The 12,237-nt window shown below is 42.1% G+C and overlaps 1 protein-coding gene across 1 annotated transcript in view; it reads right to left on the bottom strand.

The window, feature by feature from the left end:
- Positions 1-12,237, bottom strand: part of LOC146855449 (stabilin-2-like) — a 1,111,419-nt gene that overhangs the window by 211,172 nt on the left and 888,010 nt on the right. Inside the window, exon 54 of the mRNA XM_085653245.1 lies at positions 7,663-7,719. Coding sequence (XP_085509371.1) covers positions 7,663-7,719 — 57 coding nt within the window. The remainder of the gene's footprint in view (positions 1-7,662; positions 7,720-12,237) is intronic.

The following is a 12,237-nucleotide window of genomic DNA, read 5'->3' as shown; positions in this document are numbered from 1 at the left end:
AATAAACACTTCTAAAACGAAACTGATGATGTTGAACCCCCCATAAATCCTTTAAGGGGTGTTTAACTATAAATAACATCCTCCTAAAGAGAGTGAGTAACTTTGAGTATCTGTGCATTAAACTGTCCAAAGGAATGGCTTGGAAACAGCCCTTAAACAAGGCCCTCCTTACGTTTTTACAGATAACCTTGCTTTAAGGAATCAACACTGTGGCTCCTACACAAAACCATTTGCACCAGCCCTGGAGCTTTAAAAAAGCAAACTGTGAACAGAGCTCTTTATCGGGCAGAGCACCGGGGCTTTGAAAAATTGAGCGACCTAAAAGCGTCTGAGAATAAGTCTCTCAGAAATTTAGTGTCCCTTCCATTGAGTGCCCCTTAAAACTGGACACGGGCCTAAAACCAATCAAGGAACTAGTGAAGCTCCACCCGCTTCTATTCTGGCAGAGGCTTGTATCCCCCCCAGAACTGTCCCGGTACGTAGCCGCTCTAGACAAGGTTTGTTCACTGGATACATAGAACAAAATAGGATGGATTAAAACCATTAGAAACCTCATCACCAGCATTGGGCTAAGGGGGCATAACATCAACTGCCCAGCACCATATACCAAGAAACAAATTAAAGTATTGTATTGGGACTGGGTAGTGCAGTTTTAAGCAATGGCTAATAAGTGGGGCGTACAAACTGAGGACTTTATAGATTTTAAACCAACCTGTTTACTGGAAGGCTATCTTCACCTCATCAAGGTGTTGGCAGATAGAAAATTACGCAATTCAGGCATGGCTCCTTGCCGGTAAACTCATTTACAAATTCTTGGTCATGTAATGCTGTCCAGCTTAAAGGCTGTCCCTGCTGCCCGGCCCTGATTAAATCAATTGGCCACGTTTTCTTTGTTTGCCCTGCATATTCTAGACCCAGGGCAAAATGGCTAACCTCCATTTGTAAGCAGCTTGGAACCTGCGATTCCGGTGCAGCTCTGCGCATACTAAAAGCAGATACTAGACCATCATTGGTGTGCGCAACTGCAAAGTTCCTGGGCCATATGTGGGGCTTAAGAAGGAAGGCCAAGAGACCAACCTTAATCCTATCCTAACATGCCCAGACTTTGATGCTGGAGTTACTGAGCTTAAACATGAGGATATATTATTTTTGAACAAACCATTGGACACTGATTTAATGTTTTCTTATGTGGTGGAAGCATAAGTACAACAGAATACTTGTACCACTTTTTAGCAACATACTTTTAATTAGCCTGTTTTATTCATGTGCTAGGCATCTTGAACTGATTTGCTGGTGTTTTTTAGTGATTATTGCACTGACTCCTAAGCCGATGTCAAAAATGATGAATGTTGTGTTTTTTAAGCTTATGATGGATTTTTTTATTTTAAGGTTTTATTGGGTTGCATATGCACTTTGTACTTTTATGGTCTGATGACCAAACAAAGTTCATTGATTGATTGATTGAAAACAAAAGTAAACATTCAATGGCCACCAACATATCGAAAAATAATATGTAAAAAAATCCATTCTGAACATTGCACTACACATATTACTATATACATACTTCTTTTAAAGCATGTTTAAAGCATGTTTAAACCCTTTTTGTACTAAGTTTCTTTTAAAACCATCTTTCAGACCTCTTTTCCGTTTTGGCGGTTATTCAGGATGTCGTGACAATGTGCTAACTGCAACAATTGCGCCTGTTCCATAAAATGAAAACACATATATGTACACACATTACAGTATTTTACACACTAGAGGTTCATGACTATACACTTCAAAATCATGTTTTTCTACAGTATTTCTAGAACAACCATCTCTAAAACCTATTTTCCATTTTTGCGGTGAGGTCGGAGATCGCGATGACATTGGTAATCGTGATCCCCCTGGACACGTTGCAAAAGCAGAAAGCAAAAGCAGGCATTAAATGGCCACCAACAAATCCAAAAATAATATGTAAAAATATCCATTCTGAACATTGCACTACACATATTACTATATACATACTTCTTTCAAAACATGTTAAGACCCATATTTGTGTGCTAAGTTTCTTTTAAAACCATCTTTCAGACCTATTTTCTGTTTTCGCCGTTATTCGGGACATCGCGACAATCGCGTCTTTTACATAAAGTGAAAATACATATATGCACACACATTTCAGTATTTTACACAGTAGATGTTTATTACTGTACACTTCAAACTCAAGTTTTTCTAGTGTATTTCTGGAACAACCATCTCTAAAACCCATTTTTGCTGTGACTCCGGACATCGTGATGACTTCGCTCATCCAAATTCCTGCGGTTACATCACGAAAGCAGAAAGCAAAAGCAGGATTTCAATAGCCACCACCATATAATTTTTTTTTAACTGTATAATTAATTCAAACCATTGCAATCGATAACACACAATATACATAGCTCTATAAAAACATTTATCAGAATGTCAAGATCTCTATAAGAATGCACATTAATGATTTACTAACATTCGCAACGACGTTGGTTGCTGCAACGTCCCTGCGATGGTATAAGAGGGGGTCACGCTGTGGTAGCGAATATTGCGTGCGATTAAACAAAAAAAAATTGGGAACATAACTTGTGTCACTAACACCTCCATTTCTGAACCATGGGGACAGAGTATCTCCACCCTGACCCCTTATGTGGGCTTTGACACACATTTTCAGCCCTGGGAACCGTTCCTGATAGACAAAATGGTGGCTGCAACTTTCTATTCAGGTTATGACCAGCCAATCAGAGCATTCCCGTTGCAGCCTGCATTTTTGATTCTTCGCAAAACTTTCTTTAAACATCTGGCCCAGAGTTAGCACAATAATTTTAAACTTAAATTTCTCAAAAACTACTGAATGGATTTACACCAAATAAGCAAAAGGCACTTCCTTGAACCGACATCTACCTCTGTGCCAAATTTGGTGTAAGTCTGTTTCTGCGGCTTGGGCTGTAGAGCTGGCTAAAGGTTCCTATAGGAATTAACATTACAAATGCAACCTTATTTTGCGCCCCAAATTCTTGGTTTGCACTGCATGGATCGCCCCCAAACTTTCCCACTCAAACATACCCACCGTGAAAGTTTTTGGGTAAAATTTCATGCAGATTGGTCAAATAACGCCAAAGTTATAGCCAAGTAAAAAAATGCTTTTCCTATGGGAACTAGGTCCTAACTATAACTACCTACTGTATCAATATATATATATGTATTACCTACTGGCGGTCGCCAGTAGGTAGTTATAGTTAGGACCACGTTTCCATAGGAAATCCGCAACATTCTATTTTGAATAACTTTGGCACCGGTCGACGAATCCTCGCGAATTTTTCAAAATAGGTGGGGCGCTACGCTCCGCTCCTACCCTGAAAGTCTCGGGGGGATTCGTCAAGCGGGGGCTGAGATAAAAGGGGGGTCCCAAAACGCGTTTTTCCCATGCATTTTTCCATAGGACCTTAAGACAGGGCTACAGCCCGAACGGCTGAACAGAATTTAATGAAATTTGGCAGAGAGGTAGTCCCCAGGTCAAGGAAGTGCCTTTTGTAGGTTTGGTGTAAATCTGTTCAGTAGATTCTGAGAAAATAGCCTTTAAATCAATATATATATCTGAGCCAGCTTACGGTGCGCTTACGGTGCGCTTACCGTACGCGTACGGTGACGTGCGCGAGCGCGATTCTGATTGGCTGTTAGATCTTAGTAAACATTCGAATCGGTCTAAACCAGGAAGCGGCGGCCGCCATTTTCTCTCTCGCACTCTGACAGGAGGTTGATAAACAAAGTGAAAAAACATGTAAAGGGGCTGTTTAGACAGCTCCCAAGCACCTAGCCATGTCGAGGGAGTCCCCAACGATCCCCCAAGTGAAAAAAAGCAATTTAAATTTTTTCGAAAATTTCGCCGATTACGCTTACCGTACGCGTACGGTAGCCAATATTAAAAAAAAAAAAAAATCCACATTCTCCCCACCCCGTGTGCAACTGGTGTCCGCAGGGCACCAGTTGTGCATGGCTGATTTTGACATAACAAAACATATATTTTACCTGTCACAACGATGCTCATCATATATTTCCTCCATGTGCGCACGGTGCGCGAAGCGCATCGTGCGTTCAGGGCCCATCTAGCGTAACGTGGACACTATGTCATCAGCAGAGGATTACGGTCGCGTGAGTTATAGTTGCCTACAGTAACTATAACGGGGGAATTTCATTGGTTTTTTATCAGTAAAATGTCCAGCTAACTATAACATGTGTGAAACCTATGGTTTTTTCAGTGAATATATATATATATATATATATATATATATATATATATATATATATATATATATATATATATATATATATATATATATATATATATATTATAGTTAGGTCTAGTTTTCGATAGAAAGAGCATTTTTTGGTTTGCTAATAACTTTGACCCTGTTTGGCAAAACGTTTGTCCACCTCAGCTTCTTCCTGGAAAGGTTTGGGGTGATCCGTCAAGCGGGGGATGAAAGAGCTTTAGGGCAGAGGGAAAAAAAGGGGGTCCGAAAACGCAAAATCCCCATGCATTTTCCATAGACTTCTTTAGACAAGTCTACAGCAAAATCTGCTGAATGGAATTACACCAAATTTGCAGGAAGCTAGATCTTGGACTACAGTCTGTGCTTCTTTGTGATTTGGTGTATATCCATTCAGTAGTTTTTGAGAAATTAAGGTTGAAAAATAATTGTATATTTGGACAGTTGGGTCTGCAATAGTCAATTTAAATTCTGATTGGCCCAGGGATCTTTTTTTTCTTTGGGCCATCTTGCTACCGCGGTAGTCAGACTCTCGCGAGAGCGAGCACTCTGATTGGCTGCCAGCTACATGAGAAACATTTTGCTGGCAGCCGTTACAGGACTCTGGGGTTAAGGCCCCTGTCCTGAAGTTATACAAAAAAATAAAGATATATGGGGGCAGTGTAAAAATACCCTAACCTTGTAGAAGAAAAAGACAAAAAAGAGAAAAATGGGAAAAAATGTAGCGATCCTGCGAAACTCTTGCCGGGTCAAACTAAAAAGTCCAGGCCGCATTCTTTAATTATAGGCTCCTAGGAACCCACACCAGGGCCAAAATCATCAAAAAAGCGGAGGGGGTTTGCGAGCTGCCTCCTCCCTGAGACTCCAGAGGCTCCGTGGACCCCATCCCCCATGCAAATTTTATTTTAAAAAGGGACCCCATTCTCCTGGGCCAGCTCAGATACTATGTTCCGGGGAGCGCACCCCCGGGACATAGCGGTTTCCCTGCCCACAGCAGCGCAAGCAGGGAAACCTGGGCTTGCCCTCACTTGGTGGGAGCATTTTCAAATCTCCCGCCAAGCGGGATTAAAGACTGAGTCCGCTCCCAGTGGGCTGGAGCTTCAAAAATGCTCCCGCCTGCTGGGAGTGGACTTTTGATCGGTTATCCCTGCCTGCAGTGTTGCTGGCAGGAAAACAGACCAAAATATTGCTCCCGCCTGCAGGGAGCAGCACTAGGAGCTGCTCCCTGTGGATGGGCCAATGTCTTGTACTGCTGACAATACTATCTTCAGCATAGGCTCTTGGTCTGGAGCAGCTGGATCTAATTTACAAGATTCCTGCTGTATTCCTTAACCCTACACCTGTAACCTGCTGCAGAGGAATGCATTTTTATCCATTTGGTTTTGCTGTAACAACTGCTCTTTTACTTCCCATCAATCTATTTTCTGGTTCTGTGTGCTCTTTGTGTGGTCTGAGGTATATGCTTCCTCACTTGAGCACGCACTGACGCTTAACTGTGGTTGAGCCCTACTGCATTCAGGGCTTAGGTACTCCTTGCTGCCTGTCTGGGCTTGGGAAAGGAGGAAGCGGGTAGCAGTATATCCTAGTAGCACCTCTGGCTTGCTAGTTGCTTAGGCTCACCTCTATTCCCATTTCTGCTTCCCCCAGTGACCTTTTGGTTTTCCTTTCACCCATTTGCCAGTGTTTTGGGTGCTCCATCCCCATGTGATGCAACATCCAGCACCTGCCTTTACGTCTGTTTCAGCTCCTTCTTCAGTGTCCCACTGGTGTATGGAGCATGGTCATTGGGCCTTGTCATTTTATAGACAGCACCTATGTAGTCCTTCAGAACACCACTCACTCCCCTCTGCACTCATTCACCTCATTTAATCATGTCCCCTGTGCTGATGGGGAATTTTATAATCTTTACCAGGAGTGGATGGGGACTTGTGAGTCCGGCCCATGTCTTGTGCCGCCACTCCCTCTGTTTACCCCAACACTGCATTTCACCTGCTCTGACTTTTGTTAGCTAAATGGGCTTTAGTTCTTACCGCTGAGGGACTCCAAGCAGAGTCCTGTCCCTCACTCCAGCTTCACCTCCCTCCTTCTCCCCCAGCATGCTACACAGGCTCGTGGCCTGTGCAGGTAAGAGTGGTGGGCTGGGTGGGAGGGGGAGGATTTCGGAAGACAAAGATGAGGGAAAATTAAATAAATAATTAATTTCCTCTCGTCGTCTGTTGAAATCGCCCCCACCGGCCCCACTGCCCCACCAACCTTATCTGCACGGGCTACGGCTGATGCTACCTCTTCCATGTTGCCTCTCTAGCTGCCACTTTCTCATCTTAATGGCTTCCTATACCTGTGAAAGGTAGGACCCCATATTTGTGCTCATTTATTTTTTGGGTGCCGGTGGCAACAGTTGCATCTTAGTTTTTTTCACTACGTGGACCCTCTCATCCATGACATGGTCAGCATGATTGAAACGGTTTTCAGGGTCCTGTTTTCACAGAGCAGCCAGCCTTTTTAGGCAAGGGCTATATTGTTTGAACGCCAGCCACTGCTCTCAATCTGTACTATTGTACAGTAGAGTGCTGTTCTTGCAGGCTTCCGGAGGGTGTGCCTTTTCGACAAGAGGTTCTGTGAAGTGTTTATAGTATCACATTTGTGTGTCTTATTTCCCCTATTATAGTCCAGAAGAGGGTGCTTGCTGGTCGAAGAAGTATGTTGATGCATTAGTACCTTGATGCAGAATCTGAGCCAATTAGGTGAGTATGGAACACTCACCTATCTAATATTTGACAGGTTCATTACTCATATGTGTATCCTAAATCCAAGACCATAATGGACAGTGATCACAGATGTACAATATATAATATAAACAGGAGAGAAAGTTATCACGGTAATTGGAACTCATGTAAATGAAGACTAAAGGCCGAGGTGCGTAGAGAACACGTCAAGATAAAGAAGGAAAAGAATCTGCGTGAAATTATGAAATAATCAGAATACATTTATGTACTTGATGAGGTAAAAAATGTACATTGAATTTTTGTTTGGAAAGGATAGTATTTGTTAATAATTGTTTTTCCTTTCCCCCTTCTGAGACAGTCCTTTTTCTTCCTCCCCTTCCTTTTCTCTCTCAGTCACACCATCTTCACTCTTCTCATTTCACTGTTCCTCAACTTTGTAACTGGTTCCATACCTAGTTGCTTCTTGTTTATTATTATTAGATGTATCATTTTACTCCCACCTGTTTGACACTGTCCTGATGTTCAGCAACTTGCTTGAGGCTAAATATGAATACAATTTCATGATTTTGACTCTATATCTTTTCGTTTAAAAAAACAAAACATTTTTCACAGTGTACCAATTTAGGCTGTGAGTGAAAGTAATTTTTAGTCCTGCTTACCTTGCTCTTACTACCAGAGGGGCATGATGGCATGGCGAAACAGTAGCCGCATGATCCCTTCAAGAAAAAAAAAGATATTCAAGGTTGTTATAAATATACATTTGGAACTATTTAGTATTTGAATAGTATTGCTGGTATTTTAGACCTTTAATCTTCTAAATGAAGTCTCAGATTTCATCTCGGTCCCAAGGTTAGGTTTAACATAAATTTGGATGCATGGCATTCTTTAGTAAAAGTTTAGCAAACGTTTACGAATTTGAATATAGTGCATTTTTGATTAAACATGTATAACTAAGTTACTGGAACTGGACATCATTTTAGTATTCCCCTTCCAGTGTGCGCACCTTTACAGCACAGAGAGGGGAGTGTACAATTTATTTGTTCAAAACATGTCCCTTTAAATTATTAAATATCTGCAGGTTAATCATCTAACCAAGAACTACGCATAACCTGTACTTGATCTCAGCAGTTGTTCCCTGTTAAATCCCAGCCTTCAGTAGACTCGCCCTACTATACATACCTTCCTCTCCGAGTCCTTTGTGAATTGTAAACTCTGAGCCACTATTGTTCAGTCCAATAGCACTCTAACTCTACACCTAGATTTTACTACACTGCATTCAGAAAGAGTTCAACTGAAACTTTCCTCGCCCAGGGGTCAAAGTTTATCACCCCAGCACATCATAAATGCCAGCCTGCTAACCTCATTTTCCTTAACCTTGAATAGAGGACATTCCTGACCCCTTTCATCCTGTCAGCCTCAGAACCATTCTCGTGAGTTTTTAAGGTTGCAGAGACAAATTGCAGAGAGCTGAAAGGATTGCAATACCTTTAGCTGTTGAATGCAAAGTCAACTCTGTTCTGGGCATGGACTTATAAACTACTGACTGGCATACAGACAGCACTAACCTTACCTAATGAAGACCTGTAGCCCAAATGAACGTCTGGTGAGTGCTGTAGAATTCCGAATTCCCAAAGAAAACGCCAACCCAACATCATTAAAATAAAGACAAGAGACCTCATGTATTAGTACATTTCCCCATAGACACATAATGGGAAAATGCTTTATACACTGGGTCCATAATTCGCTTTTATTGAATGAGCACATGCATCAGCTTCATTCCTGGACTCTGAATAAGCTAGGCTAATGATTACAACTAAGGGGCTGAGTATGATGCATTTTGGAAATCATCCCAACGAATGGGTTTGGGAATGGTTTCTGACCGACTCAGACCGGTAGAGTTCAACCGACCGAGTACAATGCATCCGGATACTACTAGATACGATTCGGTTGGACTTCCATTGACTTCATTGGGAGCCTATGTTCAGACCGAATGCATAGGCTCCCATTGAAGAAAGGGGTGGCTGGGGAAAATCGGGCACCCTGTGGCAGGCACTCCCTGGTGCCTGCCACATTGTGCATGGTTGGTAAGGGGGGACCCATGGGTACCCCCACGGACCCGATTGGGAAGGCTCAGGGTGCAGGGGGGCCCGCTACAATACCCCAGAGTCTGATTCCGACTGCCGATTCGAGTTGGACGGCATGATTCGGAAAGGCTATACGAATCCAGCATCGTACTCGGTCGTTCCAAAACGTGCCCCATAGAGACGTACAAGTCCCCCTCTCTACCATTATCTGGGTTAATGTTGCAGACAGCGGAATGAGACAAATGTTAGTGGTGGAAAGACAGTTCTAGGAGGGTCTCAGTGGGCTGCTCACTGCACAGCAATACTGACAAGCAGATATGGCTGACCTTTTACAGAGCCTCCAGCGACAATTGAGCATAGCATCCAATGGGAACAAGATCTGGACCCATGTTAAAGTCTGATCTTGCCGACCAAAGTAGAGTGGCTTAACAGTAATGGGTTGCTCTTGTCAAGTGCTTGTTGCGAGGAGCCTTCTCTATTGTTTAAGTTGCACAGAAACATAGAAGATGGCTTCCTCGATTGATCTTGGTTAAGAGAATGGTGGTTTTGGCAGACATGTTGCATCTCAAGCTATAGTAAGCTTGTCATCTGCAGGCTCAGCAATGTTTTCTGAGTATTCTCATGCCCATGATCTGCAGCTGCTTTGCATGCTGCTCCAGTCTCTAGTTGGTTTCTGTGGCTGCACAAACGAAGTAAAAGAAGAAGTCAAAGGTGCAATAGCTTTCTGTTAAGAGCAAACGCACCGCTTGAGGTTTAGAATAATTTTGCGAAACTAGGCACTTCTTCCCTCTGATATGAGCACAGGCTGAGTCATTCCAAACAGTTACATTGGAAAAGTTTGTAAAATAGGACAACCTGCTATTATACGCCTGAACCCTCGTTGTAACATGGAAGGCAGGTACCCAGTATCCAGTGGCTGTAGTAACAACCGGCTTTCTGTCTTTGTTGTAGAAACTGTTACAAATTGGGCTTCATGGGAACTGTTGTTTAGCATCAATCCTTTCACAGTTGATGGCTAGTCGTTTTTACATAAGTTTGGATATTAAATTTGACATGGGCATTCTGTCAGGTTTAACGTAATGATTCTTTTGATACCCTGAACTACCAACTTTAGTAGTCCTATTTAGAAGTTAGCACAGCTGAGTTGTCAGTGTGTCACCCTGCACTTGTCAATGGGGTTGATAGCCATTTCTCAGTAAAAACAACAATTAGGGTTTTTTACTGTTAGGACACATAAAACACATGTGCTACTTTTTAATGTACATCACCCTGCCTTAGAGCTCGACAGGCCTACCTTGGGGGTGACTTACAAATATTAAAATGGAAGATTTGAACTTTGCCATTGCTTTAAAAGGAAAAGTTGAGCTAGTAGTATAAAACTGCAGTCGAAGAGGGACACTTTAACTTACTAACGCTGAGTACCCTGGTCCAATATACAACAGGGACTTATAGTATGTTAACTTATGCCAATTGGGTATAAGGCAATCAGACATACACTTCTTAGCATCAGATCACTGGCACTAAGGTCTGCTTAGCATTCTCATAGGGGAAAAACCAGAAGCATCAGTCCAAAACTTTGAAGGGATTCATGCAAAAAGAGGCATTTCCTTAAAACGCCCATCATAACTTTGGGCATATAACTGAGGAAATGATGCCACCTACAGAGGACCTGTGAAAAGAAGAAAGTATAAGGTTACACTGTAATGATGATCATAAATTCAATGGCGGATGGTATGGGTGTATTTTTGCAGACAGAGTGAGGAGCAGATCCACCCATATAATTATGGACTAGACAACAAATCTTAAAATGAACTCAATCCTGAGTTGGAAGCCACTGAACGTGTGCCAGATCAGGTTTGGCTGAGGCAAAGCAAGGGGCTGAAATCATCAGCTGGGTGCCTTGATTTTAATCACGTCGACGATGAAGTATTATTTTAGGTATACCAAAATGCAATGCTTTGTAATTATCCAGTCTTGCAACAGATAAGGCAGCAATCACTACTCTTCTGCCTTCCGGTGTTAGGAAAGGAAGAATGGGTCTAATTTTATGCACTTGATAGGTGCAAGAGGTAATGTCTCTGATAACGTCATCAGTCATGTGTAACACAGCATCTATTTTGACTCCTTGACTTTTGACTGTGTTTGATGGAACTGGAAAGAGACCACAAGCACTAGGCCAAACTTGCCGTGGTCATAGTAAAGGATTTCTACCTACTACCAATATTTCTGCCTTTTGAGCATTGGTCTTAAGGCAGTTCAAATTCATCCAGTCTTAAAATGTCACAGAGGCCCTTTTTTAAAGCAGGACTGGATTGAAATTTACCTAGAAAATCAGTTGAGTGTCCTCTGCATATGTACACAAGCTGATATTATCAGTCATGATTTTATTTGCTAAAGGTGGAATATAGATATTGAACAAGACAGTAGATCCTTGCAGCACCTTCTTTCAGTGCTTACGGGGGGATGCAAACCATGGCAAATGCTTGGCTTTATCAATGCTCGAGCTACTGGTAACCAGTGCAAATGAATCTGCTAGCCTGTTTGCCCAATTGAATATTTTTGAGTAATCTTGAGCTGGCCAGGTCACGTACGAAAGGTTAGTAAAATAACACTGTAGAACCTGTTTACTAAGCCTATTCCAGGATCTGCAGGTGGTCAAAAAATTCTTCAGATGTTAATCCTAGTAAGAATTTCAAGGGCTCTGTTATTGATAAGTTGTCTGTCCAAACTAAAGGGAAGGTAGTTACAAATTCTAACAAGCAAGTTGGTACCCAAATTTGATCTAAGGTTTGGGCTACTGCGTGGGCAGGACCAATCGCCGCCTGCTGGAGCACAGTGTTTGTTAATAGTGGCAGCTGCTACATCAATTCCATCCCCTATATGTAGATTGGGGTCACTTAGTATTGCTGATATGTTATTATTGGTAATAATTGCAGAGATAACATCAATAATTTAATCTTAAAAGCATGCAGGAATATTTGGTGCGGCAAATGGTATAGCGTATGCTAGGGCAAGTTTTAAAGAAATAGTCAATATTTTCGCTTCTGCGATGTTCATAGTAAGTGATTTTATAATCTTAAAAGCTTTCCTACAGATTAAAGATACTACCCCACCCATTGTTTCTCCGTGTCCCCATATTTTTTAATAAAG

This window comes from Triturus cristatus, chromosome 4_1 (assembly GCF_964204655.1).
Source record: "Triturus cristatus chromosome 4_1, aTriCri1.1, whole genome shotgun sequence".
Classification (NCBI taxonomy): domain Eukaryota; kingdom Metazoa; phylum Chordata; class Amphibia; order Caudata; family Salamandridae; genus Triturus; species Triturus cristatus.
Note: the sequence above shows the minus strand (reverse complement) of the source record. Positions and strands in the feature narration are given on the sequence as shown.